Here is an 18,516-nt window from a genome sequence, read left to right as displayed (position 1 = left end):
TGAGTATCGACCGATACCGATCCCGATCCAATACTAGTATTTTTCTTGATCCATTTAGAATTGTGTGTGTATAAACACATAAATATATATACGCACACATATACACACAAAACATGTTGCACAAAATCAAGAGAATATCATGTCAAGTGAATTTTTTTTTAATGAGATACAAGTTAAAAGAATTTAAGTGTTTTTATAATTGTAATAATTGTTTTTGAGTGGACATACGACTGAGCAAATAAAAAGTTCAAGTACATTTTTACTTAATTGCGCAAACTGTCACAACATGAAAGACTTTTTAATCAGATGTTTAAAATACGGCTTTTGTGTGTGTTTGTGTGTGTGTGTGTGTGTATGACATATTTAATTCACGCTACTCCAGTGTAACTCGGCGAGCACCAAACCATTCAGTTTTTGTGACCTTAAATATCTTCATATTTGCATTTGTTTTTCGCATAAGGCTGTTGAATATATTAGGAAGATTTTGAATATAGTGTATAATAACATTTATGGTGCTTTTATAATAGTTTGACTTTTCTGTAGCATGACAGTAACAACCACAAGTAATGCACAGTATCGGATTTGGATCGGCCCCGTTTTTTCGATGCCCGATCCAGCAAAAAAGGTCCGTATTGACCCGATATCCGATCCAAAGTATTGGATCGGCCCACCCCTAATCTGCACTATCCAACCACAGCACTGCTATTTAGTGCAGAGATCAACTCATTTGCATTTTAAATTACACACCCAAAAACAGCACATCTTTGCTTACACCTACAAAGAGACAATTTTAACATGCTATAATAAATTATATATATATATATGATATTTTAAGCTAAATCTTCTAATTTGTACACTGGAGACACCAAATATTTATTTTACATCTTAAAAGTCTTGTGAAATGTCCCCTTTAAACCATTAAAATTCCCATTATAGAATTTCTGTAATGGTTTCTGTTGTATTTAGCAAACTAAATGGTGTGATTATGAATTTAATGATGCACCTGATGCAGACACTCAAAGTCTGTGTAAAGTCCGACATTAAATGTGTTTTAAGTTTTCACACTACGGAAAAATTTGTTATTAACTACCCCAACAAATTTAAATATTTAAAATCCATAAAGTAAATAAAAAAGTTAGCAAAATCTCAAATGCTGGGGGCGTGTGCCTATTCAGCACTGAAACCACGCCCACTTACGGGAAAACTCACAACTTGCTACAACCTGACTGTATACTCGCGATTGTGTTAGGGGTGGGGTCATGTTAGGGGGCTCAAGTGCGCCACTGAGCCAACATTTTAGCCCCGCCCAAATAATCCTGAACACAGAAATGTGGAAAACTGTTTAACGATCTAATGCCACAATTCAACATAGTTTACAGTCTTTGCAACATGATTAAATTTCTAACATTTATAAAGTGTTTATAAACAATTCTCTGAAATGACTTTACACGGCCTTTAAACTCAGCTTTTTAAAAGCGATTTATTTCACACGCCACTGAAACGATACATTCATAATCCAGCAAACCGTTTAATGCATTTTAAGACCAAACTCATTCATTTTAATTTCACACATCAAATCCCAACAGATGAGATGATCGTATAAAATGCTGAAATGAAAAGACTGTAAACAGGACGCCAACTTGCTTTGTGTTCTTCGGTGAACCTCCTAAACTTAAAACCAGCATAACCAGGATTAATCAGTTATATAAAAAATATATGCAGACTATTCTGTGTATATTTTAAGGATTGCACACTATGATGTCTAAAACAAACTCTTGTTTTTGTCCATTTTCCTGCTCCTGCAACTGAGTTTGGCACTTAATCTTGAGCAAAATAAAAGCCAAGAGTGTCTGTCTTCTCGAATATGTAAATATATTCAAATCAGATGCATATTTCATGAGGTTTTCAAGACTGAAACACTCTACGGTTATTGCAGCATTTTGGGCTCCATTCATAATCATTAATCATTCAGTTACTACTGCATACTGAACTGGTTTATGCTCCACAACGTCACTCTCTTAGTGGGAACAAGAACTTAACAAAAGTGAAACAACAATTTAAATAAATTTGGAAATAAAATGTAGGATTGTCACACTTTAAATACTGTTTTGCATCAACTCTTCACTACATGGGTTATTTATGAATACCAGCCTGACCATGCCGGGCAGAACATCTAGTTTATTTTTATTGTTATTTAATATAACTTGGGGTGGAAGGTAGCTTGCAAAAGAACAGATGTTAGTTTTGTGTCATGCATGAATGTTAGAAACTGAAACATAATGGCCACTTGTGTAAAGAACGTGGCATTTATTGAAGGCCTTTATAAACAGATGTACAGTTTGCTCAATGGGTTGTACTGTTGTGTACCTTAGTGTGGTTAAATTATAAAAAAACATAAATATAGTACAGACACATTGAACAGACTGAACACCTATTCCCCAAGGCCTTTATTTTAGTTTTATTGATGACAAATTAAATATGCTGTCTACTATGACTCTCATAATGTTCTCATAAAAAGCTAAAAACCCATAACTTGAGTTTGATATAAAGGTGAGAAATGGGTGATCACCCCCTGTAGTCAATAATTTAGTTAAAATGGTTAAAACTCATCTTTGAGCATTATAATATCATTTATAAAAATTCTACCTTAGTATTTTCTTTAGGTTTTAAAACAGCTTGAATGTAAGTCTACACCCTTGCCTTAATTTGTATACGTGGATCTATGAATATGCAAATTAGTACTTAATCGCAACACCTCAGACCATAGATATATATGTAAATAGATGCTACATTCGGCAATTTCAGACACGTAACTGCTAAATTCGGTTTCACGCAATGCATGCGTGAACTGCGCATTTGCAGCACTAATATTTTATTGCTGATGCTAACGTGTGAGCATCACAGACAGAAGCAGCATCCATACATTATATCTATAACTTTAACTACTTATCCATCGTTTAAGTGTGTTGATATGATTGGTTACATGTTTATGACGTGAAGACCAACAGGACTGTCTCCAATTTTTAGAAGATAATACTAGGAATGGTTTTGAATGATGAATTAGCACATGGCTTAAAGTTTGAGATAAAGGTAAGAAATGGGTGATCACCCTGTCGTCAATAATTTTATCAGTTAAAACTCATCTATTATAATATCTTATATAAAAGTTTTACCTGTCAGTAATTTGTTCATGTTTTAAAACAGCTTGAATGTAACTCTACACCCTTGCCTTAATTTGTATACGTGGATCTATGATTATGCAAATTAGTACTTAATTGCACCACCTCAGACCATAGATATATATGTAAATAGATGCTACATTCGTCAATTTCAGTCACGTAACCGCTAAGTTCGGTTTCACACAATGCATACGTGAACTGAGCATTTGCAGCGCTAATGCTAACAGGTATAAAAGTTTTACCTGTCAGTATTTTTAAAACATCTTGAATGTAAGTCTAAACCCTTGCCTTAATTTGTATATGTGGATCTTTGAATATGCAAATTAGTACTCAATCGCACCACCTCAGACCATAGATATATATGTAAATAGATGCTGCATTCGGCAATTTCAGACGCAAAACTGCTAAATTTGGTTTCACGCAATGAGAACTAATATTTTAGCGCTGATGCTAACAGGTGTGAGCATCACAGAAGCAGCATCCATACATAATATCTATAACTTTAACTACTTATCCACTCGTTTAAGTGTGTTGATATGATTGGTTACATGTTTGGGACGTGGAGACCAATGGCACTGTCTCCAATTTTTAGAAGATAATACTAGCAATGGTTTTGAATAATGAATTAGCACATGGCTTAAAGCATATTAAAAACAATACATAGACATATAAACAACAATAAAAACCTGATTTTCCCCACAAGGGGACTTTTGGCAGGCTTTTAACTTTGACATGTGAAAAACTCACTCGATACACAACAGTAGCAGATGCCTTGCTACTGAGGATGATCTATCAAAACAAAAAAGCTGTGCTTGCTCTCATAACTTCACGTCATGGCTTTGTTTGCGACTCCATGATTATCATCACAGAAGACCAGTCAGCTTTCTATACTTAACACACATTCACGCGCACACACACGCAGCATGCGGCCGAAACGCTTGCGCTCTCCAAGTGTCGTCGCGTCAAGTAGCAGCGTTCATTCGTCGTCAAAGTTCTGTTGGAGCAGGAAGTTCGCGGCGAGGTTTTCGTTTTTCTCACAGGCGAAATAGGCTTGAATGACGAGTCCCTCCGGAAATCCCAGGGCTTTTAACTGTAAAATAAAAAATGGTAACATAGCCGCTTAAACTACTGATATTGTATCCTTAAAGAGGAAGTGTATTATATCTGCAAAACATATTTGCGCATTTTTTATTTTTTAAGAAAATTTTAAGCTCGGCTATCAAGTTTTTGTCTGTAACATAAACTATACTGAAAAATGTTAAGTAATGCTAGCACACCCTCTCGATCGCTTCCTTCTCCTGCGGCGTGACCTGGATGTAGTTCGTCTGTGGCACGCTTTGAGCTTCTGCAGCTCCCTCCTCGGCATGCGGTTCGTTCAGCATTTGCACGAACCGCTCCTGGTGCTGCGTAATTTGCTGCAAAAATGAATGAGCGTTACACCTGCGCCGTTACCTAATCGCATGGACTCCCACTTGAGAAGTGTTAAGCTCCACCCACCTGCAGGAGTTGCGGGTTGTCTCGACCCAACTGCTGCAGCAGGGCAGGTAGGAGGGCAGGGTTATCCTGGATGATCTGTCGCATCTGCTGGAACTGCGGCTGGTTCCTGAGGAACTCCAGGGGGTTTCCGGATGCCGGGGCAGATCTGGGTTCTGCACCTGTTCACAGTATAGAAAGGGCAGTACAGGAGTCTGGTCCAAGATAGTAGTGGACCAAATCAAGAAAATGTTAACAAAAGCGATTTGTTCTATTTCACTGTCCGCAATAGTTTTACATTTTATGTAAATTAAATCAAATGTTTATTCATTAATGCTGTGATATGAGACTTAAAGGGATAGGTTATCTAAAGCAATGTTGAGTAGACAATGACATCCTTTTCATATAAAGTCGGCATTAAACGGAAGCTGCGATGGTGTTTTCTTCGAAAATGCGAAAAATGTGGAGCAGGACTTTCGGGAGTTGCAAGTCTGGCCATTGGACAGTTAATATAGCCCCGCCGGCACATAAATTACACAAAAATAATGCACGGATACAAATATTTATAATAAACATTGCAATATTTCATTAAAAATAAGAAAAATAATTTTTTTAATTTCCTTAACTTAATTTTGGGAATACCCAAGTATCTGTGATTTCCGAGTCAAACAATTTCTGTGAGACAGTTTTTAGAAAAAGGTCCACACACTATGTTGCCAAAATCACAGAACCAGCTGCTCGGTCAAACCATGTGTCTTGTTTTTAAAAAGAAGGGAACAAATGTCTCCTCACCGGCTGCAGCAGGTGGCGGCTGAGGTCGCTGTGGTGCTGGAGGGGTGGGGTTAGACACAGGGGCGGGGTTAGAGACAGGGGTGGGGTTAGAGACAGGGGCGGGTCGCACCATTTCTTGGGGTGGCTGCTCAGATACTATCGGTATACCCTTTAGAAACACACATCACCATTTAGTCATCAATATATCTTTGATTCAGTCATGAAAACCACTGATTATAAATTTACCAAAGTTTAGTTTACCATAAGCAGATATTCAACTGCCCGGTCTGGATTGTTGTAACTGGCTTGTAAGGCAGCGATCACCTGTTCTCTCTCATAACCCATCGACATGATCTCTGTCACCAAATTCTCATACGCTTGTCCTGTAACTAAAGGATAGCGAGCAAAAGCAGAAAGAGTATTGGTCAAGTCTTATTAAATACTATTTTTTCTAACCTGGTTTAATAAAACACCTCCTAAACATACCTAGAATTGAAGCAGCTGCTTCTAGCAAACCCAATTCATCTGTAATACTGCAGAATACAAACCACCGATTAAAAAAAAATTAAACATTTCACTTGTTAATTATATTGGTTTTGCATTTATTAATTTATTATATTATATAATCATATATCAAAAATATTTTGATATTAAAGGTAATTTGTGACCTTACATATTAAATATAGAATATATTTTTTTTACATTCATGCATTTTCCAGACAGTTTTCTCCAAAGTGACTTAGGGGGCGTGCACACGTAGGCGTTAATGTCGGTGTATGTTTTTAATTGTTTCCTATGGATGCGCCACGCATTTCAAAAACGCCAGCAGCTGATGGGTTTTGTCAACGCTGAGCGTCGAGAGTTAAAAAAGGTTGAACTTTGGGTGAAACGCTCAGCTCGTCAATGTCACTTCTCACTCATACGTCCAATCACAGTGGAGGAGGGGCGGGACAAATATCACCACAACCAACTGGCGCATCATTTCACGACAGAAGTATCATAGCCACCAAATCGTTTAGCTGAAAACAAGCTGGCAGACGGTGTCCGCCAGGAGTTTTCAGCCATGTTTGGTGCACACGCCCCTTTACAGCGAATTATTCCCTGGTGCTCGAACCTGTGACCTTTAGCGCTGCTAATTTAATGCTCTATCAGTTTAAATATTTTTCAGGCTCTACCTGGCCACTGACTGGGCGATGGCCAGTTCATCTTGGGCTGCCTGGTTGGCTTCCTCAGATACCGGAGCCGGAGTCACACCGGCCGGCTCAGATGACTCTGCACCGACATCTGGGACCACAGGGGGCGATGCGACGACCGGAGCAGGCGGCTCAACTGATGCAGCTGGTTCTACAGGATCAGGAGCAGGAGTGGATACAGGCACTGCGGAGGCTGCAGGTGGAGCTACGGGAGGTGATGGCAGAAGAACGGGGAGTTCTGGGAGAGGGATGCTAACTGCAACCGGGGGCGCAGGAGGAGCTTGTGGAGGTGATGCCGGTTTAGGCTGTAGAGACAGAAATACAACTGCACAAAGAACTATAGAAAACTAAATGAACTTCAGTGTTGACTTCATGAAAGACAGATTGACATTGTGAAGTGTAAAGGTGCGTTCAGACCAGACGCGTTAAGTGCGAGTGATTTATATGTTTAAGTCAATGCAAAGACGCGATAGATTCGCGCGAATGAGGGGCTCAAATGACGCAAGTTGAAAAAAATGAACTTTGGTGGATATTCGTGCCGCGTTAACCAATCAGGAGCTTGCTCTAGTAGTGACATGATTATGACGTAGCAAGCGGAGGCAGAAATACAAAACAACAATGGAGGACAAAATCATCGTCGTCACCCGGAGCTGTACGACACATCTTCGTACTTTTATAGGAATAGGAATAAAAAGGATCTTGCTTGTAAAAAAGTGAGTGAGGAGGTCTGTAAAAACGCTCTTTATTAAATTTGAGCTATATATATGCTAAAGCCGGCAAATTTGAATTTCACGTGCGAATGTTGACTCAAAATGTTCAAGCGTCCAACTATACACAAATAGCGTGATTTATTCACTTCATACGCGTCTGGTGTGAACGTACTTTAAGTATAACAAAAATATTTTTCCTGACTGACAAGACAGACAGAAAGTACTGTACTTGAGACTCAAGCAATGAATAGTTTACAAAATTAAAATGAACTTCTAAAAGCTAAAAGATACCCAGGTAGCACAGACAAGTACACTTAGGTACCAAATTAGTATATTTAGTACAAAATTAGTGTGTGAAAATAGTATATTTAGTGTACTTAAATAAAGTAGTGTACTTTAATACAAGTTTCCACCTGGGGATTAATAATAAAAAAACATTTAAAGAATTTAAATAAACTTTCAAAAAAAAAGTTATGGGATGTATTATGATGTTTAGGTAATGATCTTTTGTGTAAGTAAATGATGAGAAATTAAACAGTCTTACCTTTGAAGCCATCACCACCACAAAGTTCTTCTCATCTATTTTGTATTCTTTTAGAGGTATATCATCATTTAATATTTTACCTAAAAATTATAGGGAACAACAGGAGTACGATTTAAAAGGTTACAAAGATTTCACATAAAAATTACATAAAAAGTTTTCAACTGTACAAACAGACATAATTATTTGAAAAATGTGATTTACACTTTTCACAAAGAGCAAAACTATTCAAATATAACAAACCTGCATATATTAGTTTCTGACCAGCAGCTGGAAATGAATCTTTCCCCTTTTCTTCCTCTATCTTCTCTTTAAGAGCCTTAACCTGCCATTACAACATAAAACACAATTTCAGCTTTACATAATTTTCACTTAAATTGTTATAGATATTGAATGCATCAGTGTCATATTTCTGAGCCACACTATAAGACGAGGTTATACAAAAGCAGCCTGTTTGTACTAACAACAAAATATTGTATTCTTGCTTTCCAATTCTTGTCACACTAAAACTTCAAATGAGAAGAAAAATAATTTAAATCACTAATTTACTATACTTTACATTACTATAGATTTCTATAAAATGTTTGACATGAAACCTTTTTTCACTTAGGTTTTAACTAATTGTTTTGAAGGTTATCAGAAAACAAGACAAAACACATTTTTGCAGTGCATCACATACAGTACATACATTAGCTGGGTAATGTTTATTTATGTGTGCTGGTTATAATGTATTGTGTATTTGTGCAGCCTTCAGTTCAAATTTCACTGTATGATCAATGACGCATTTCAATATAATCGAAACTTATAAAAGCAAAAAATTGTCACATGGTTACCAAACTCCCATGCTTGCCACAGTAATAAAATCCACACCCATGTAATGAATGATCACATCTTGTGGCTTTATCAAAACATGATGACACTGACATTGTGAAGTTTTACTGCATGATCAAACATGAAAAATATTTTAGTTAGCCTATACTTTAATATTTACTCAATTGTAGTAGCAAGTTTTGCAAGTGTTTTTTAACCATACTATAGTAAATATTTAAGTATACTACAGTATTTACTACAGTTTGTACAGTACTACAATAGTATACACGTGTAGTCATTGCTATAGTATCCATAGTACACTACAATGAAGTGACTTGAGTTTACTATAGTACACTAAAGAGTACTACAGCATTTACATAAGGTATGACTTGATCTGAAGTCATAAACTTGTTTGTCAAGTCATGTCGAAGTAACACGTGTTTACCGACACCGCCCCTTTAAATACCCGAGGCACGCACTATAAATAAATGTATAGCTTGTTCTATAGGTACTTGATCATTCAGAAACACAGCGCTGTTGTTATGAAATGCACAGTCATTGTAAAAAGCGCGAGCGTAAAATACCGCGATAAAGTGACTAAAACAGTCGATACACCGAATAAACATGCAGCAGCAGCGTGATGTCATCGTGTCACAATGTAACGTCACCGTTTCACGGTGTAATATGCCGCGATCACGGCGGGTTCCCTCAGCCACCGGCGGAGGCCGCGGTGTTTCCCGGGCCGCCGTGCCCGCGCACCGGCGTGTTTACTCGGCCGCGCGCGCTTACCGTCAGCTCCTCGTCTATCTGCACTTTAAACGTCTGCTGCTGCAGGGTTTTCAGCGTGACCGTGATCATCGTGTCCGTACGCGAGATCCGTGTAGTGAGCGTCCGCGATGAGAGCGCGTGGAGATGTGACTCAGCTGTCTTCTGCTGCCTGGATATGAGGAGGATGATGATGATGATGGTCCTGCTGGAGATGTTGTTGTGGAAAGACGCCATCTACTTGTTAGGTTGGACAGCACACATTTCACGCTAGAAGTGTGTTGGGTTTAAAGTTAGTAAATGCAAAGCTAGTTTAAGTCCCTAAAGAAATAACGGTAAGTTAGAGTTTTGCAATAAAAAAACATGCATGCTGAAGAGAAAAGTTAAAAATCTTTCAATTGTTGTAGTTAAAAAAATTAACGTGTTATTTCCTTAGAAATGCGTGCATTGGTGTTTTTATGTTTTGAAAAAAATGTATAAAGTTTCATGCCACAAGGACCGTTAAATTTATGACGTCATTCTGTACTTCATAGTGATGGGAAAAACGAAGCTGTTCGAAGCTTCGAATCAATTGAATCAATTGCTTCGATAATTGATTCAGTTTTTCGAAGCAGTTCGAAACACCACACACGCTGGCGACCCCTGCTGGTCAAAATAGTTTAAAAGCAGATATGTCCAAACATTTTAAACTTTTTTTTTTTTACAAATAATAGCAAGATTTTTATTAAAATATGTTACAAAATTATTTAACTTAATTCAGACATAGTTTAAAGTGTATTATGTGTTTTTAGTTTTATTTAGGGCAAACAAATCATTAAAACTAACTACCCTTTTAATTATGCACATTTTTGTCATTAAATCTGTCTTTAAACAAAAAGTAGACAAAATGGCAGTGTTATTAGTCAGAAGGATAAATGTTTTATGAACTTGCATAATAAAACTGACCCGAGTTTACCTAAACATAAGACACTGGTCATGTGATCAACTCCCCCTAGTGGTGAAACATCGGATTTTCGATGACGTAATGAAGCCTCGTTTGCTAAAATCACGTGACTTGGCCCAGTTTGAAACAAGCTCCGAACCACTGATTCGAAACAAAAGATTCGTAAATGTTTCGAAGCCTCATGAAGCAGTGCTTCGAAAACGACCATCACTAGTACTTCAACCTGTGAGGTAAACTAAACGCTACGGCCGTTTCTCAATCCGAAGGCTGCAGCCTCCGGAGGTCGCATTTGTAGGCTGCATACGTAATCAAGACTGTCTTATTTCAGAATATTAACAATTTTAAAGATGACTATTAGTCTTAGTTAATTGTAAATTGTTGTAATATGCTTATGACTTGCGACTGTAATGCTCAGTTAACTTAAATAAACCAGTCCTTGATGACTCAGGAGGCTGCAGCCTTCGAATGAGAAACGGCCGACCGTTGACTATTTTAAAAGGGGAAGAGTCACTCAAGGCACTTCTGTAGATATCTAACTTTAGTTTTAGTTTATTTGACTGCAATATTGAAGTCAACCTTACTTTTCACCTTAACTAACATACAAGTTGAAAAAAAAAGGAAAAATATTAAGAGACCTATCGACACACAGTCATATGAGGGCCACGTGTTCTTCAGGTAAGTTTTTTTTAAAACCAGTTTATGGCAGGGACCTTAATGGACAGCTGTCCTAAAAAATATTTTTTTTTTAATTAAAAAAAACATTTAAATTGTGTTACATGAATAGTAATTGTGATATTACAAAGACAGCAAATTTTTTACAAACTACATTGGCTACACAGAAGAGTTTTCTCAACTTTTCTCTCTTGAAATTTTCTGGGGATTCCCAGATCCCACTTTGAAAACCTGTGCTTTAGGTGATGTCATTTCCCGTTTTAAGTGTTTCTAATTTTATTGTAACTGAAAACAGATTAAACTCATCAAGTTGCTTTTGTTTATATTTTTCACATTGCACGCTTCTAAAAAAATATTTTAAATTTGTCAAGACAACATACAACATAGAAGAAAGAAATGACATTCAAACACTCGTTTAAAAATAAATCATTTATTTAAAAAAGTGCAAATCCAACAAACGACATGAGAATTTTCCCCTTTGGATGACAGAACAGAAAACCCAAACAGTTACTAGTCTAATGTTTCCCAGGTCGTATTATTGATGTGTGAAGCTTCTAGCAGCAAAACTAAAATAAAATCTTTAAGTTATGGACACACACATAAACTAACATGTGACTGTAAGGGGGCGGGGCCAAAACACACCACATTAGAAAAAATTTAAACAAACAGATTAGCTCCTGCTCATTAAGGAATAGAATCTCATCAGGTCAAATAAAATCTGCTTCACAGCTCATCTTTAGTGGGCACATCCTCCTCACCATCCTCTTCTTCAGTGGGTTCTTCTGTATGTTCTTCCTCCTCTGGCTCATCTTCCTCCTCGTTGTCATCATCTTCTTCTTCTTCATGATTATCATCTTTTTTGCTCTTTTCTTCTTCCTCCCTCTTTTTCCTCTCTTCCTCTTCCTGTTGGTCCTTCATTTTCTTTTCTGGTCCCTGCAACGTACAAGTAAGTCCGGTAAAATGTACAGCTTATCTTAAAATGTTTGATTGATTAAAAGCCATGATATTAAAACGAGCGCATGACACAGATGATGGATAAACTGCTGTTACCTTCGTAACTTCCCAGGTTTCTCTCCCAAATACCTCGGCCTCTTGAACATCGTCAGAGATCAGGAAGTTGTCGAATATAGTTCCAGATTTCACCTGCAAGAAGAATCAATAAGTTTTTATTACAAATATAGAAACATAATACAATCTGAGAATCTACAATTGTGATGAATAAAACATTTAGCCAATATTCAGAGAAAGCTCAGTGTGTGCACGACTAAATTTGATATGAAATATATTTTTTGATATGTTTGACAATATTGGGATGCTACATAATTGACGATCTACCGTCTTTTTTATTTATTTATTTTATGAATAAGTTATTGCATACAAACATTTAATTTAATTTAATTTTAATCCAAGTCTAAATTTTCTTACATAGAAAAATAACAATAAAAAAAAATTATGCGTGCGATAACTATACAAGAACCTACGACAGTATTTCAACCACATTTGATATTTAAGCTGTGCAATATGGAGACAATTATAAGAAATCTTTAAAAAAGTTAAAGTGTATCGGTACACATCTGTAACGTACCTGCCAAAGATCGAGTCCAAGAACTCCAATGTTCTCGAATTTGTAAATGGCGTCATCTGCGGTGTACTCAGGATTGTCGATCTCTGGATGAACCCAAACGCCTTTGTAATTCGGGTTATCAATCTGCTTTGGTTTCCATTCGCCCTTCAGACACACAGGAGTTAGTTAGATATGTTAAGAAATGCAATCCTTACATTTTTATTATGATCAACAACAAGCAGTGCTATTGATCATAAAATGCACTTCAACCACAAAAAAAGTCCAGCTTACACATTTGTCAAAAAATGTTGAGCATAATTTCCTTTCTGTCATTTCTAGATAATCCAAAACTTGCTTAGTATTTAGCTCTAGCAGTTTCTGTTAAGCCGGGGTTTGCACGTACGATTTTCGGGAGTCCCAGATGAAAGAATGTGGAACATTTATGACGATTTCTATTATGATCGTAACTCCTTAAAAAGCGATCCTTATGCTGCGTTCAGACCAGCGCAGTAGAGGCGTCAAGCTTGAGTGATTTCAATGTTAATTCAATGTAAAGACGCGTTGACATGCCTCATTTGCGCTTCTAGTTGCCGCGAGTTTAAAAATTTGAACTTTGGCGAAAAAACGTGCTGCGTTAACCAATCAGGAGCTTGCCCTTATGGTGACGTGATTACAGGAAGCGAGCGGAGTTGCAGAAGCCCCTCCCATGACGCGAATTTCCGCGTGAATGTCTTGATGACCAGAATTTTACACGCGAATGACGTGAGTAAACTCAAACTGTTCAAGCGGCAAACTTGCCGCGGTAGACGCAAATTTGATGCCTCAAACGCAGCTGTGAACCCACTGTTAGTCGCACAGTGAGAGAGATTTAAAGACAGCGTTGCATTCAAACATAGCCTGTGATTATTTTCTGGCAGTGTCAGATATTTAGCATGATCCTACGATCTACACATACTGAGTGAATAGCCAATAAAAATGCAACATTAAATGACGCATGATCAACGCGACGTGTGGCTAAAATTTAAATGCGATTTACTGCATAAACTTCATGGCTTTGTCCAAAATACTTCCCTATACCCTTAAATAGTCCACTATATGAGGGGACAGACATTTTGAAAGCCATTTCTGATAATATAGTGGAAATTATCGAATGCACTTATTCAACCCTTATTAACCCTTCACTGTAGCCGTAGCCTCGACACAAGATGGCGGCAGCAGCACGTATGCAGCTTAGTGTCAGAATTACCGTTACTCATTCAAGTGTACTATATTAGCGAACTAAAGTAGGAAATAGCAAATTAGGGTATGGGGCTATTCCCAACACTGCCTTTCTGAAGACACTGCCATAGTCGTGACGAATATTCAGTATCACTGTAAATACAGGCAAATCTTTATGTAAACTACATGCAAGGTCCCTGTGCTAAAGTGCCATCTGTGATTCACCTTGATTTGTTTTTGTTTACAACTATTGCCTCCTGATGACGTTTACGAACATTCATTGTAGCCTACGACGCTAGGTGCCATGATCGTACAGTCTACATACTACACAAGTTTATTAGATCCATGTCGCGATCTGTCATGATCAGAAATCAAAAACTCTGTAAAAAGTCTGTAGCTGTCCCATAATGCACTTTGGTTTGAAGTTGTTTTATACCTTGTACTCTGGGTTAGGGATCATTGGGGGTTCCCATTCTCCATCCATATCTTCATCCCAGTCTTCTGGTTTCTTAGCATCAGGGTCAGGAATGTTTTCAGGTCTATCCCAATCCTGAAGAGCAAGATTACGCACATACACTTAAACACACTGTAACTTCACAATACTGATTCATCTGAACACATTGCTGCAACACATAATGCTCACTGCTGGTTTGGTGTCCTCTGGATCATCAATTTTGGCCCGATCGTCCCAGTCCTCAGGTTTCTTGGCCTCTGGATCCTTAATCTTCTTGGCCGGCAAGAAGTCCCAGTCTTCCTCAAGAGAGCCAGATTCTACTTTCTCGTTGTCGATCTTCACTTCGTACGTCTGGTCCGGGTTCAGGATCAGCGTGTACAGGTGCGTGAGTTCATCGTCCTGTTGGGCGAGTAAAAATTTAGCTTAGTAAGGACATATTCTTGACAGTTAACTAGATTATTTTATTTGGGATTTATGTAACATACTTTGCATTTGATGTCTTTCTTGATTAGATGGTTTTGGCCTTTGTAGTTGAAAATGACGTGGACTTTCTTGGTACTGTACCCACAGATGTCCGGTCCTACAAAAAGGATGTTTTTGAAAGTTTTACATTCTCCGAAAGATGTTGGATCTCAAGTCCTACCCCCAAGAGTTGTGTCAACACGACTTACCGAACATAATGTAGTATTGGGAGTCGCCGTGCATATCGGCTTGATCCATGTCAGCGGGGAAGACCTTCACGTACCCACCGCCGCAGTCGATCTTCTGCTCGTGTTTCACCGTAAACTGGATCACCAGGGTTTTCCCCTCATTACTGAAGGAATCGAATCGACTGGACAGGGCGTAAAAGCGGGCGTCCTGACTGGTCTGCAAACCTGAAGAAAGAGTCATCTTACATTACACACCCTGATAAAGCAAAGTGTCCTGAATCAATTTGCATTTTCTTTTCAGTTGGTGTCATTTGCATATTCCATCAGGCCTCGATGAGAAAATATATTGACCATTTAAAGATGGAGAAAGCGCTCACCCTTATCGAGCTCAGCATCGCCGTAGAATTTTCCTGAGGTGAGCTTCCACTGGCCGTAGTCGGATTTGTGTTTGGATTCAGCCCATCTGCTTTTCCAGGCATCTGGAAATATGTTTGTTGCAATGCATTTATTGTATTTATAAGTGAAATTGGTGAATGATTGTAAGTTGTAGTATGAAAGTTTCTATCATATGACAACAGTTTAATTGGGAAACTTTAACACATTTAGTGCTGAGTAACGATTAATCGCGATTATGCCATTTGTTTGTAACGTTATTTGTTATAATGCAAGATGCAGATTATTAACTACGATATTAAACTCATAAGTCATGTATAAAAATAAGTCCTAAACAATGCAAAATTATGAATACTTTTCACAGATCGTATGCACGTGCTTTTAAGACGGATACAGAAAGTTGATAATATTAAAAATACAGTAAGTAAAAGTATGACATTGGTAAAAGGGCAAAGCAGTATTTGCTTACAGAAATGCATTGAAATAAACTTGCAAATGGACATTTGAGACAAGTATAGTAAAACGATTATCAAAACGACTTGATCTTACTGAAATAAATACAACGTAACACTTTAAAGTGATGTCATCAAAGTCACGCTTACCTCCATCCAGAAATTGTTCTTTAAAATAAACAGTTGCGTCCACACCGAAAACAACTGCAAAAATACCGCACACCGCCACGGCGATCCGCATGTTTATATTTTTCAAAGGATCTGTATTAAATAAACGATCCTCTTATAATAATGAATGCGGCTCGAGCTCCCTGAAATATCGCCTTGTTCCTGCACAGATGGCCGACGGTCATTGGACGAGCGCTCGGCCAATCAGATGAGACCACGAGTGAAGACTCGGGGGCTTCCTCAAGTCACGTGATTTACTAGTAGTTCATTTGGATATGCGCATATCTGCGCAGACCGATCGGTGTTTGACGTTTACTGTGTCGTCACACGCCGATCGGTGTGCGCAGCGTTGCATGAAGTTAAACAAAACAGTGTGGATGTTAAAAGAAAATTTTAATGAGATTAATGTGGTGATAGTAAACATGTTAAATATAATGTGACACACGGAAAACGTTTGAATGTAACGTTACATTTTATTTTTAAACTAAATATATGCAACAGATACTGACATCGCAATTAGAAATACAAACTAATGGTGTAAAGTTATATATCTCTTAAGCATATATATAGTTATTGCATAGGTCCACAATAAAATGCAAAAAGCTGTTATGCTGTACATGTTTTTTAATGATTAGCCGCTAGATGGAGCACCAGCAGTTTTTAAACTCTCTTTAAGCACTAAACAAGAACGAAAGGCAATTGCATAATATTACAAAATATAAAAATCAAGCAATAACTAGTTTAGTCAAAGTTTGCTAATTTCATACTATGGACATTAGATGTGTAAACGTTTTGCATTTTAATCTAAAATTGGCCGGTTTATGGTTGGAAATGTGATTGATGAGTGAGAATCTGATGCTGATGTTTATGATCTTCTCTTCTGTTCATCTCTTCTGGATCTGATGTCATAAATCAAAACAACAGAAGCAGCGACAGCAGCCACGCCCACCAGAGCAGAGACGACCAATTGGATCACAGCTTCAGTCTTATCACAAGAATTGACAGAGTCTGAGAAAAAGAAAAAGAAAATGAAACAGAGATGAAGTGAATGAATAAAGACAAACATCACCTGTGACTCACCTGAACACGACTGACAGAGATGAGTGATGTTGAGATGTTGAGTTTGGTTTGTGTTGGGATTGTTGAGTACACAGCTGTATGTGTTTGTATCCTGATATTCAACCTCCAGAGGTAGAGAGAGTCTGATGTTGAGATCAGACTCACTGATGCTGGACAATAAACTGTTTCCTTTGTACCATGAGAGTGTCACATCTGGCGCATCTCTCACATTTAACCCTGAACACATCAGCACACATTTTGAGACTGATGATGTTTCTGATGATGGAGGATTTTGTGGACAATAACTGACGATGACAGGAACGGGCAGATGAGCTGTAAACATGAGAGGATAAAATCATTAAATGATTAAGAAATCAAATCTGTTCGCTGACACAAAGACTGAAGTGAAGTTTGAGTCTGAATCAGATCTCTGAATAACATTAACAGTAAGTTATAGAGCTGCTTTTATCAGAGGTTTAATGTTTTGAATGAGAGTTTATTGTGATGTCAATCAAAATCCCAAATAAAATGAAAGTATGATATGGGATGTTGCTGGAGTTAGAAGGGATGTGGCTCCTCTAAGTATGCGACCACCTGTTGTCTGTTTTTTGCTTCAGTTTAGTTTCCTGTGTTCTGTGTTTTATTTGTCCAGGTCTTGTCTTGATATCTCTCCTTTGTATTGACTTTGTGTGGAATTCAATGCCTCCTAAATCGCTTTATTTGTCTTTCACACCAACATTTTTCTTTTCTGTTTCTCTTATAATTTGTGTTATGTGTAACTTGTTTTGGTGATTTAATTCTGCCAAACCAATATAATTTCGGGCCCTTTTTTTAATGATCTTTGGCGGAGTTTGTAAGCGGAAAAACTAAGCAGTGAAAGATCACCAATTTAAGATTGATATTAAAAAATTACGTTGTTTTCTTTATTGAAATGGGTATTTTGGTAAATAAAGCTTTGGTTTTCTTTAAAAGTCGTCAGAGTAATAAGTAAAATATACTGGTAAAGTATGATGCATGATCACAATAATCTCAAAAAGGTTTTTATACAAATAATTCATAAATATGCAAAAAAAAGGTTTCCATAACCGTCTAAAAAAACACTCTGGATGCACGAATGCATTCTCTGGACTCCTCTCAAGTGGAGGTTTTGCCTTCCAATTGGTTGCCGCAGAACGTTTCTGCCTTCCGACTGGTTGCTGCCGAACCGTGTTATAGCTTATTACTATAAAGTTGAGCTGATTTTAAGTGTGGAAAGTGTGGAGAGCAGTGGCGGCCAGTGACTTCTTTTTTTTTGAGGGTGCTCGATGCGAAGTTCGTCACAACATGTATGTAGCCATGTGTGTGGTTCGTAATTTCAAAATATGTGTTCTGCCCATCGAGTGATCCTGGCACCGGCCCCCCCTAGAATATGATTAGCCCCCCTGGTGCCCCCCAATCTCATTGGGCTAACTAGATTTACTATCAACCTGAAAATGCCCACCGCACCATTGGACCAGAGCTC

General features: G+C 37.8%; 2 protein-coding genes across 2 annotated transcripts; both read right to left on the bottom strand.

Moving 5' to 3' along the window:
• Positions 1–1,461: 1,461 nt before the first annotated feature.
• Positions 1,462–9,748, bottom strand: rad23ab (RAD23 homolog A, nucleotide excision repair protein b). The gene is made up of 10 exons (XM_065244388.1): positions 9,467–9,748; positions 8,111–8,192; positions 7,871–7,950; positions 6,599–6,921; positions 5,910–5,956; positions 5,685–5,812; positions 5,445–5,592; positions 4,677–4,834; positions 4,457–4,594; positions 1,462–4,269 (listed from the first exon to the last, which is right to left on the bottom strand). The coding sequence occupies exons 1-10, from the start codon at positions 9,677–9,679 to the stop codon at positions 4,156–4,158; spliced, it is 1,431 nt and encodes a 476-aa protein (XP_065100460.1). The 5' UTR covers positions 9,680–9,748; the 3' UTR covers positions 1,462–4,155.
• Positions 9,749–11,471: 1,723 nt separating this feature from the next.
• calr3a (calreticulin 3a) lies at positions 11,472–16,149 on the bottom strand. The gene is made up of 9 exons (XM_065244389.2): positions 15,939–16,149; positions 15,321–15,422; positions 14,965–15,168; positions 14,779–14,873; positions 14,483–14,692; positions 14,276–14,389; positions 12,643–12,786; positions 12,108–12,200; positions 11,472–11,990 (listed from the first exon to the last, which is right to left on the bottom strand). The coding sequence occupies exons 1-9, from the start codon at positions 16,027–16,029 to the stop codon at positions 11,781–11,783; spliced, it is 1,263 nt and encodes a 420-aa protein (XP_065100461.1). The 5' UTR covers positions 16,030–16,149; the 3' UTR covers positions 11,472–11,780.
• Positions 16,150–18,516: the final 2,367 nt, after the last annotated feature.

This window comes from Paramisgurnus dabryanus, chromosome 24 (genome assembly GCF_030506205.2).
Source record: "Paramisgurnus dabryanus chromosome 24, PD_genome_1.1, whole genome shotgun sequence".
Lineage (NCBI taxonomy): Eukaryota > Metazoa > Chordata > Actinopteri > Cypriniformes > Cobitidae > Paramisgurnus > Paramisgurnus dabryanus.
This window is presented reverse-complemented; position numbering and strand designations above follow the sequence as displayed.